The 11,909-nt window shown below is 35.7% G+C and overlaps 1 protein-coding gene across 2 annotated transcripts; it reads right to left on the minus strand.

Moving 5' to 3' along the window:
* Positions 1-9,434: 9,434 nt before the first annotated feature.
* LOC116125979 (transcription factor FAMA) lies at positions 9,435-11,703 on the minus strand. Of its 2 annotated transcripts, none has more exons than XM_031411689.1 (4): positions 11,617-11,703; positions 10,847-11,506; positions 10,295-10,738; positions 9,435-10,209 (listed from the first exon to the last, which is right to left on the minus strand). In XM_031411689.1, the coding sequence occupies exons 1-4, from the start codon at positions 11,638-11,640 to the stop codon at positions 10,114-10,116; spliced, it is 1,224 nt and encodes a 407-aa protein (XP_031267549.1). In that variant the 5' UTR covers positions 11,641-11,703; the 3' UTR covers positions 9,435-10,113. The 2 variants fall into 2 exon arrangements, with proteins under 2 accessions (XP_031267549.1, XP_031267555.1); XM_031411695.1 differs by having other exon boundaries at positions 10,847-11,493; positions 11,617-11,683.
* Positions 11,704-11,909: the final 206 nt, after the last annotated feature.

Below are 11,909 nucleotides of genomic sequence, written 5' to 3' on the forward strand. Positions count from 1 at the left end.
TTCTTCCAAGGCAAATATCTATTTTCGTCATCTCTTTGTATTGCTTTTTATATTGCAAGTCTCGAAATTGGACTCTAGATGACGATGTGTCTTCATGAGGAATGGTTATATTTTTTGCTCTTACCATTTTCTGCTTTCTTCTAAAACCAATAGCTTTCCTAGAAAAAACATATCCATAAATAATTCTGCAGATATTAAAAAAGAGAGAACTATGATGAAGAGTATGTAGAACCGGACAAATGTTCTCAAAGAACAGTATGAAAAGAATAATTTAAAGCAATTTTGCAATTCTTTGAAATTAAAAGAACAAAACAAGTTTACAATTAGAAAAATTGATTTACTAGCTACTACCAAAACAAATACAAAACATTGATTAGCTGGATTGTTACTAATGTATATTACTTCAAGCAAGTAATTGAAATTGAGTTCCATAAGTAACAAGTTCATTCATGCAATTGAAATGGAGGAACTTGTGATGTCAACTAATGAGAAATCATGTTTAGTGCCATTCATGTCCAGTCCAGCAAGAAAGAAAGTACAATTATCTGGTATTAGTATGACTCATAACCATTTTCTTCTTATAGCTAATGTACCCAAAGTACAATCTCCCACAATAGTTAAATCCTAGGATAGCAAAGTGATTAGAGTTATCAAATAAAGAGTTATCATGGACAAGTGAATTTTAATGTTTAAACCTCATATTTTAGGGACTAATTGTTGAGCTTTTCAACTGATGACAAAGCAGAAGTTTCCCCTTCTACATGTTCTTAGGATTGGGTTTAATTTGAGAAATGAATTGGTTCAAGGACAGATACTCTCTATTTCTTAGTTTTCAGCTTGATTGTTCCTAATTTAAGCCAACTATTTGACATAAAATGTTATCACTTGGGACTAATACTCACAAACTGTAGAAGTCATGGGCAAAAAAATCACTAATTCGTATTCAATCAAAGACTCGTGTGGGTTGTTCTCCATCTCCTTATGGGAGGAATGGGTTACCATGAGTGGGGCAGAGGAGAATTTTTATTTACTTGATGTGTAAATAAAAATTCCCCTTTACTCAATGATATTTCCAGCAATTCAAATTGGCCTCCTCAAGGACTCTTAATAATCTGCTCTCTGTTCCCTAAAATCACACTCCTTAATATACTAATTCCACTAACTGAATTATTCCCTCCCCTAGCACACTTACTCTTCACACAAGAATATCACCTAACCAACCTCCATTAACACATGCTCACATGCCGCTCTCATGCCACTCACACCTCCTACCATCTTTTATCCTTATGCCCCTTATACACCTTCTTATTGATGGAACTCCCTGCCAATTTCGCACTAACCAGCAAGCAATAGGCAACAAAAATGTAGATAGCACAACAAAAATTATGGAAGCATTCATACAGTGTATTGTAGCAATTCATTCTTTTTTTACTACCTTTCTCAATTGTTTTTCTGAATTCAAACCAATAACATCACTAAAATTGGCAGGGAGACAAACATTTGAAAGCAAGTTTCCTCCTGCTAATTAAAAAAGTCTAGTCCATATAAGCTCTGAAATCCACTATACCAAAGGAAAGCATCTAAGATATAAAGCCATAGGAGACAAGGCAAACAATATGAATAAAATATCCAACAGACATATGCCATCAAAAGGAAAAATAAACGAAAAACAACCATGACATACATGGCATCATACGCAATATTTTCTCCCTCATAGAATGATAAAAACCTTAGAAAGATAGGTATAGTAAGGATACACTCTAAACCTGCATTGTGCTCCATTAGAAGCGACAGAGCAACCAAGAAAAAGCATTGTAGAACCAAGTACCAAAAAGTTATTAGACTTCTACTGCTCAATAGCAGCAACTACCTTTCTCAATTGCTTTCTGAATTCAAACCAATAACATCACAAAAATTCATTGACATGATGAACACAAACGAAATAAACACAATAATAAATCCACACTCAATAATAAAACCAAATTCACTTTTTTGCATAGATTAAATATGCCTCATTCATCAATACAAATAGCATTATTGCACAACCAATCAACATATATCCTTCGAACAGTTTTGATGCAAATTATTAGGGCTTCTACCAAGCAAAACCCAACCAAATAATCTTTATACACTTGGAACAGTTTGATGTTCCTGTGAACTTTCTTCAATGAACGATAAGCAAGAGAGAAATGAAGTATGAAAACAAAAATTACTCACATATGTTATGTGGTTTAACTGTGTAGTCTAGCTAGAGTCTAGACGATGAAGATGAAGAAGTGAACAACAGCGGCATATGTAATGTGGCTTCAATGGTTTCTGCTGTTTTTTTTTTTTAGAATTAGTTTTGGAGCCCTCGATTAGGAAAACCAGTAGCTAGTAAATTTTAAAATTATGTTTTTATTAAACTCGACAAAGTATGGACGCTAGTCCATCTCATGTGGACCGCCGTCCATCCACATGAGATGGATTGGTGTCCATACTATGCTTTAATATTTTTTTGGACGGGCGTCCATTTACTATATGGACAGGAGTCCATTGATTTTTATTTATTTTTTTTGGACCCTCATCCATTCGTGAATGAATGGCCATCCATAAAATATGGACGACTGTCCATAATTGTTGGACAACCGTTCATTCATGGAAGTTTTCTATCATGTCCTACGTGGCCACGTCCGAGTTAGGTGCCATGTAGATTAATGCAAAATCTCGAAACCAACTTTTGGTGTTCATAGCATTTTTGTTTAGGGAAAGCCAAGCTGTAGATTAGAAATCTAGGATATTTTTTTTTTTAAATTATACAAGTACTTGTGGGTACACCTGGTCCACCCGTCGAAAAAAAACGGACCGGGTCGGGTGGGGGTCCAATTTCCATGGGTCTGTAAGGTTGGACTCGTACCCTATATTTATTGGACAGGTATGAGTCGATCTATGGGTACAGACCCGTTTTGCCAGGTCTAGGAGCGACTGTTTACTAATCTTTGATGAACGGTCTGCTAATGCCGATATGGGGTGATTGAGCTTGTTGTGGCTACTAACCACAAGGTCGAACTATTCAAGCCCTCTTTCTAGTGCCAAAATATTGTTATATAAATCTGCAACAACTAGAGGTGCTCAATTGACCTCGTCGAAATCGAGCAAGATGAATGCGTGACTTATAAAAAGTTAGCAAGGAATGTAATGCAAGTAAGCAAAGTGTAAGGAAGCAAGCAAGTGAGCAAATGATAAGAACATTAACAAGTTTTAAAGTGGTTCAACCGATTCAAAATTTGAGCCTACATCCACTGATATTGTATTAACGAGTTTAGAGAATACTACATGGGATTACAAGGAGAAAATTTTATAAAAAGGGTGATGGATGCGCCCACAATTTCCTTCACAAAATGTTATCTTCCTCTCTTTTTTTTTTTTCACTGGGTGTGTTTTTTATTGGAGTGTCCTATCTTCTTTTCTCGAGGCTTTTTTAATCAGCATCACTTCTATTTATAGGCCACATGGAAGCTGTTATGATTAGAGATGTGTTAGGGGAATCGTCACAACTAAATTGACAGTTGAGTGTGCACATGTGTGCCAGGGGAATTATTATGTCTAATCTTCCTAACATCGGGCACGCGTGAGGCTTTTCTAATGATCCTGTCAGTTAAGCAAACTACTACAAGGATGACATGTGACACTCGTTTGGTTGTCAACTGAAGGCGTATCATTGGGACGTGAGTAAGATGGGTCTACCAGATGACGAGGCGATTGCCGAACTACCCAATACTTAAGGCCGCCGACAAGGAATTGGCGCCTAAAGCTGCACGATCTCAAGGGGGAAATAATCAGGTCGTGACATTTGGTATCAGAGCTCAAAGTTCTTGGGATACTTACAACGATGATGTCGTTGAAAGTCACTCACGATGAGCAAAGAGGGAAGAAATCGAACCTTAACCCCAATGCTTCAAAGAAGAATTCGCAAAGTGGCAAAGATAAGTCCGTGGACATGATAATCTCCATGGAAGCCAGGTTGATGTGAAATGAGGTGTCCATTGCCAAAGTGAATGAGCGTGTCAATGTCCTCGAGCAAAAGATGGACGATGTTGAAGGAATGGTTGAAACCATGGGTAAGGTTCGCCATGATGTTGTCTAAAAACACCAAGCTTGTGAGAAGCTTCAAGCAATGGTGCTAGACTCCTTTAGGGCATTACAAGCTCAAGTGGAAGAGTAGCTTCGATTGGGCTTAGAAAGAACCAAAGGCGATTAGGCACTTTGCAAAAAGGCGATGGCAAATAGGATCATCACCACCAACGATGCACCTCTCGTAAGGGTTAAAGTTCCAAGACCGTAGAAGTATGAGGAAAAACGAGATGCCCAAGAGTTGGAGAACTTCCTATAGACCATGGAGAGGTACTTCGAAGCTACTAATGTTTATAATGAGCAAGAGAGGGTAAACATTGTAACCGGGTACCTTGACTCCTCAAGGATCATGTAATCACGTGGTGGCAATGGAAGCATGCTAAAATTGTGCAAGGCAAATGCATCATCAACACTTAGGACCTGCTCAAATGTGAACTGAAGAAATAAGTCTATCCGAGCAATGTGGCATATGAAGCACAAAAGAAGATGCGGGAGCTCAAGCACACAGGTTCTATTTCCAAATTTATCAACGAGTTCTCAAAGCTCATGCCCTCAGTCGATAACATGAATTCGGAGGACTTACTTTTCAATTTCATGGAAGGATTCCAACCATGGGCACAACGAGAGCTCCAAAGGTGTCAAGTCGCTAATATCTCCATCGCCTTTAACGAAGCTGACACCCTTGTTGAATTCCGCAAGGGCAAACCATCTAAGCCAAAGAAAGATGTCAAGCTCGCTTAAGGCAAAGGTGGGGGAGGGAAGGGAAATAAACCATCGCACCACCTAGAGAATAGGGATAAGTTGCCTCAAGAGAAGGAACTGTAGAAAGATGGCAAGAAAGAGTATAAACACCGAGAGAATTGCTATCTTTGGATAAGGGATTTCCCCCAAACGCAAGGCCTTTAATGCCATGTTCAGCAACATGAAAGAGAAGCAACTTGAGACTTTTGCATCCGAAACCACCAACATGGGGTGCCTCCAACTCCTCGAGGAATTAAAGGCTAAACTCGAACCAACCAAAGTACAAGATAAATCCTTCATGCATGTTGAAGCAACCATTAGTAGGAAAAAAGTTCAAGCTTTGTTGGACACGGGTGCTTCCCACAATTTCATCAAGGATAGTGAGACGAAATTTGATGGCATACTATCTCCAAATGCTTTTTTATGCAAGTGAAATTAAGGTAATATTTGTTGGCTTTATAGGGCCTAGCAATTTCCCAATAGACATTTTTTTTTTTTTTTTTTTGCCTAGTAAGTGGTAATTTTATAAAGAATAATGAAAAACACCCAAACAGGGATAAAGCCCCTAGCACTACAGCTCATGCACAAAAACACACGAGACGAAGAAGTGCAAAAGAAACAAAAGGCTAGGATGTACAATCCTTTACAACATAGCTTGAACCTGAACCAAAAAAGAGGCAAGGTTGCCTTTACAAAAACTTGAAAATTCCTAGCCTAAGTAACCAACTTTCACACAACACTTTGAGCAGAAAATCAGCAACATATTATAAGAAGAAATCAGCCTAGGAGCAACAAAAAAAGCTAGCAGCTAAAGCTTCCAGGAACCATAACCAAATAGCAAACCAAACAAAAATATCCCATCCCAAGCAACCAGCTTTCGCGAAGCATGTTGAGCAGAAAATCACCATCAGATAGCAAGGAAAATACAGCCTAGTATTAGCAAAAAACCAACAGCAAAAGCATCTAGGAACCACAACCAAACCAGCAAAAAACATTCAACAACATACAAACCCACACACTTCAACTAGGGGTGGGCGGGTCCAAGTACCCACCTTTTTTTAAAGGAACTGGAACGGGCCAGTTCCTTTGATTTGGAATCGGAACCAGAATTGACAGTTTTATGTTCCTACAAACCTGGAACCGAAACCTGTTTCGGTTTCAATTCCGGTTCCAGCTACCTAGGAAAATATTATTACCCCCCTAATTTTTAAAAAATAACAAATAAACCCTTATAAAATTATATTACACCCCCATCAGTTTACAAAAATGAAAAATATATCATATTCTTATCAATTAAATCATTCATGTAATCAATTTGCTTTTACTACTAGATAGCATACAAATAATTCATAATAAATGATTTGTTGTAATCAAACATTCATATAACTTACACATATTTATTTTCATCATTTGATTTAATGATACTTTCATTGTACCGTCAATATTTAAAAAAAAAAAGAAAAATACCCATGAAACTTTTATTCCAAGTTCTAGCAAGGAAAAGAAAACACAGTATTTATGACAACCCAACTATAAAACTTAGTCAAAAAGCAAAGTCAAGTAGGCTGAGCTGCTGCAAGCTTAAGCTGATTCTTATACATGATCTAGAATTTAGTGAGCAATTTGCTTATAGCTAATAAGTTCTACTTTTACACTGCAAACAATCAAGCAGATAATATATAAATGTCATCATCATTATTTCCTCCATTGTACATTAATATCAGATTTTTGTAAAAAAATGTTACGAGATAACACTTCTAACAGACTAAAAAGTAACTAAAATCCTAAATTTTCTTATATATTTATAGGACATGGAAAATATAAAAAAAACCCATAATTTAATATTATCTCAATTTAGTCCCGATTCCTTTGATTTGAAACCGGAACCGCACAGTGTCGGTTCCAATTTTTTAGAACTAAAATTGACCATGTATGGTCAATTGCGGGTAGGAACCGGAACTGGAACCGAAATTTAGGTACCCATCAATTTCGATTCTACCCTAAAATTTTGCCCACCCCTAACATCAACTCCAGTTTTCAATTCCCTAAAGCACTCCAACGACCCCATAACAACGGCATACACTTGGTTGAAAGTATACACTTGATTTTTACACGGTGAAAGTATTAAAGTATATGGTCGTCCTTAGAGTATGTTCGGTCGTTTTAAGAAAAGAAAGAGGCAGAAATCGATTAATGTCTTGACATGACCCTGAGGGCATTAACACAACATGAACATTGGATCCTACCTTTATTAGAAGGATTAAATACATGGTAGGAGTGGACGGAACTTATTCAGTTCAATTTTTGGGCTAAACCAAAAAAACTAAAATATACTTTTTTTCCTTAAAAATCGTGCAAGACCGGCCGCTCTTTGGTTAGACTAAACGGGTCCAAACTGAAAAATATCAGTTTGATAGAGTTCAGTTTTTGTTATATCTCAACAAATGAAAAATGTATTGTTGATACTTGATTTTGAACAGTAACAACTCGCATGTATAAAATGTTAAGAGAGTTATAAAAATTACACGTGATCGATCCATGAGATTTGAATATGATACTGAGATTATATATGTTGCAGAAACATAAATAATAGATTGACAAGAGAGGTTTTTATAGTGGTTCGGATGCTTAAAGCAAATCCTACATCCACAATTATTTTATTATTCTCTGACTATTTTTATGATATTGTCCATAAGACATACAAAGATGAAGAAATACTTTGCTTTACAAAGAGAAATAATGAATGTCAAATCTATGTCTAACTCTTATATGTCCAACCCCCGTTTTCGTGAAGAGGGGTGCTCATTTATACACATTTTAGGTCAATGTAATGAATGTTTTTGCAAGTTGCACTAACACGTGGAGACCACTCCTTAATCCTTATCAACTTTATTTTGATAAAGTTGAGACAGGTGTGTGGTTCTCATCCACTCATAGACAAAACTTGAATCAATTGGGTTAGTAACAACCGTATCCCTTCTGTCTTGGGGCGACGTGGCAGCTCTTGGACAGTACAAAGTCTTGCTGAACTATGATTGATCGGTGCTGATACCAGTGTGATTTTTAAGGCACAACATTTATAAACTATCATAATTAACACAAGGATCTAATTATACTAAGGCTTGACAAAATTGGGCATGACCTGGTAACACGCCACAAACAAATTCGTTAAGAGCGGTTTTCAGTTTAACTTTATTGGGTTGGGTCATTAACGGGTCAACGCATTAGTAACTCGTTTCATAACAAGCCTTATTCGGGTTTAGTCCTTGAAAACATTTGATCCATTCAACTAGTTTGACTCTTTAATTATATATATTTTAATAATAAAGTATTTAAAAATAATAAAAATGAGTTGTAACATTTTGATAATTTATTTTATTCTTTTTTATATCAATTGAGTTGTTATAACGTCAAAAAGAATACCATAATGTATGGTATGTAAAAATAATTAACTAGTAATGCAAAAGAAACACAATTACATTTGCATTTAGCCATAACATGTAGCAGAAATAATTGATATACGATTTAAGTACTCCATAGAAAAAAAAATTATGATCCAAACAGTTGAAAGCATTTCTTAAGAAAATTCTTTTGTAAACTATTGAAATACATATATAGATGGATTCTTAATACAAGTTCAGCATTATGAAATTGATTTTAAATTAATGAGTAATAGTTGTCAAATAAATTGATGCTCACGTAGAATATTCTAGTTTATACACACTAAAATTTCGTTTTTTATACAAACTATTTTACAAATTAATATAAGCTCTCAGTAATTTCCAAGAAAATTAAGTGTTTTCCTGTGATATTCATCAAATAAATAATTTTGCCGACTCATTTTTGCTAAAATTGAATCTTTGCGCAAGTTACAGATTATGGAAGTAGAAATGCTTGTTATTATTGATTTTTGAGTGTACCTCGTTTTGTTAGCATTTATGTTAAGATCGAAAGAGATAATAATACATGACATGATATTATTATACAGATGTCTAATATACAACATCTATTTTATTTATTATATTGCATCATCCATATAATTATCTATATAGTGTAATAAAAAATTTGGGTACAAATGAATATCTGTTTTCTTTAATTTATTTAAAAATAAATATTTTATGACAAGATTTTGTTAGAAGTTTCCCTATCCTATTGGAAAACCAAATAAGAAATTAATTTAAAATGATGAAGTGATGTCGGTCAAGTGAAACTATTTAAAGATCTATAAAGATAAACTGATAAATGAATTTTATAAATTTTCTCTTACAAACTCGATATGGCAACTAATAATTGGTTTCTGATTAATTCATTAGACGAAAAATTTATTAGAAACCAATTATCAACTATCACATCGGATTTACGAAATAAATTTTTTTAGTTTTTTTTTTATCTTAGTATTATCATTAAAAGATTGTAATAATGATAGGTTGTGTTACGAGAGATCATCCTATTCCGATTCAACGATAGAGTGAACCTTTATAGAAAATAACAATTTTCTTTTACACAGAAAGCCAAAATATAGGTCCAACATCTCTCAAGTGAATGAGTGAGTGGAAGAGGGAGGAAGCAGGAACCCCACATAAATGCATCAAAACTTCCATTCTACATGCATAAATTAATTAGAACACGATTAATAAGAGTAAGCACGATCCAAACTCAAAAACAAAAAGAGGTGGATATGAATGAACCAGAAGACGAAGGGACCCAACATGCATATGGCAATATCTGAGTGTTGCCTAATACTTACAAAAAACTTTGATTTCTGACAAGTCAACCCACGGAAAGATGTTACGGGACTCGTTGACTTCCCTCCTCATAATCATGCATAAATTATTTGCGATCTTCATCAAACAAATTAACACCATTTGCAGAACTTGTCTCCAAACTTCAACTCTCTTTTCTCCTCCACAACATCTTACAAATATTACACAATTAAAGGGACAGATCGAAAGAGATCAGATATATTGCACATGCATGGGATTAATTTTTCATATTATTCAGAGCTGTAAAAAGTTAAACCTAGAAAATATATGGACATGGGTTGGGCAAAAAATTGTCACTTAGTTGCTAGAAAATAGCCACAGAGTGTAAAATTAATACCATTACTTCATGTCAAACTTTGACAGTCAAAGTATATATTAATTCCCACAACAAAAATAGAGATAACCAAAGGGCAAAATTGATTAGAAAATCCAAAGTACTGAGAAGATCCAAGTGGGTATCTTTGACAAAACAGAAGAAGTCGTATCTTCATTAATTTTATGCATCATAGCTGCTATTTGCATGAATGAAACTGAATATTTGTTGAACCGAACTTGCTATATCTTCTGCTGTGAACCTTGATTCGCCTGCTACCTGCACACAATTCAGGGTAGAATCTAAATTAGATATTGATTTCGACATGAATCACTAAAAATAAAGAAAGAAATATTGTTAATACCTTAACGTTAAAAGAATATAGAACTGTTTGTTCGATGGTGGTGATGTTGGTATGAAGAATATTGAACTGCAAATCTTCTAGTGCGGCAATGGTCTTGATGAGCTGGCCCGGCCTTCTCCTGGAGAGGATCTTTATCATGGCATCAAACCCTAGAAGCTTCACCTCAACATCTGCCAAGCAAGACTTGTTTTCGGCTGATTCCTCTTGAAGGCCGGTTTCGAAGTCCATCATCTTAATTTGATCATTTGGAAACGGTAAAGGAGGAGGAAATAGTGATTGCTGTTGTTGTTGTTGGACTGCTATAGATGATGAATCACCCATTTGCCGTCCGCCCGGTGCTTCTCCTAAAAGTCTTCTTCGTTTCTGTGACTCCAGACATTGAAGAAGTTGCTCCAATTCTCTGACAAACTCGATGGCTCCGCCTATGATTGAAGCTTGATCTCCCTGCAAACTCATATAGATAGGTTAACAGTTATATGTTTATCGATTTTCTTCTTGATGTGTGATTTTCTTTAATAAAGTAAAAGAAAAGGAAATCACAACTTTAAATACCCTTTGAACATATGAGCCAGGCATGAGAGACCTCAAAACTCTGAGATGTTCATTCATTTGCTTCCTGCGATTTCTTTCGACTGCGATATGAGTCATTCTTTGGCTCTCGACTTCTTCAGTTGTCTTGATAGTTCTTGGTCTTTTTCTCTTGTTTTTAGCTTCAGCTGGAAGAATATTGCCTTTGTTTTGGATATCATCCCCAAGAAACCGGAGTTGCACCGGGTTATTTTCCGAAACCCTACCTTCTTCATCCTCTCTATTTTCTAATCCTTTAAAATTACTCTCTTCATTGCTCACACCTGGTTGAGGAGCCATGAGAGATTGATCCTCCAATCTATCATTTAACACAGGAAACTTAAGAAAGTAAACCGGGTCGATCCCGGTTTCTTCCTCAGGAATCTTGGACTGATTTAAGGACAACTTGGGGCCAAAATCCGCAAACTGCATCACATCTGCGAAGCTTAGTTTATCGAAAGAATTAGAAGTGCAAAACCCTGAGGAAATCTGGAGTTGTTGTGGTTGAGGATTATTGAGCATATAATCAATCATTCCATGGTCATTATTATCACCCGAACTCTCGCCTATTCGCGGGGGCTTCATGATATGATGATCTTGATGTTGATGATGCTCTAGAGAGTATTCTAGCCCTGGAAAACTCGCCTGCAACAAGTGAAGTTTAGGGCAAAACAACATGGTAAAGACAAGATTTATCAATAAAAACAAATAAACAGTAAACCTATAAGCAATGAAATTTAACTAAGGTAGTGTACCGTGTAGTTCTCTTCTTTGTCCATGACTATATATAAACCCTAAGTGAGCTCAATTCATGAAAAGGACAAAACCTCCACCTGAAACATTTCCCAAAAATTTAACCTATGAATTTACAGCTAGTAAATACAAGTGAGAAGCAAGTGCCAGGGGATTTCTGGATTCTAAAAGAAAGGGTAAAAAAAAGTAATAATACGATAATTTCACCATTAACAGCTAGGGTTTCAGTTAGCTACACAGTAGAAATCAACGTAATAACATAACTTGAACAGACAGATAAAGCAACAAACCTGAT

This window comes from Pistacia vera, unplaced genomic scaffold, assembly GCF_008641045.1.
Source record: "Pistacia vera cultivar Batoury unplaced genomic scaffold, PisVer_v2 Contig104, whole genome shotgun sequence".
In the NCBI taxonomy this organism is placed as follows: domain Eukaryota; kingdom Viridiplantae; phylum Streptophyta; class Magnoliopsida; order Sapindales; family Anacardiaceae; genus Pistacia; species Pistacia vera.

Excerpts from the sequence above, each read along its gene's own strand:
- LOC116125979 (XM_031411689.1), bottom strand. The coding sequence starts at position 11,640 with ATGGACAAAGAAGAGAACTACACG. Across the intron at positions 11,507-11,616 it reads ACAAAGAAGAGAACTACACG|GCGAGTTTTCCAGGGCTAGA; the intron begins GTACACTACCTT and ends CACTTGTTGCAG. Across the intron at positions 10,210-10,294 it reads TATATTCTTTTAACGTTAAG|GTAGCAGGCGAATCAAGGTT; the intron begins GTATTAACAATA and ends AATTGTGTGCAG.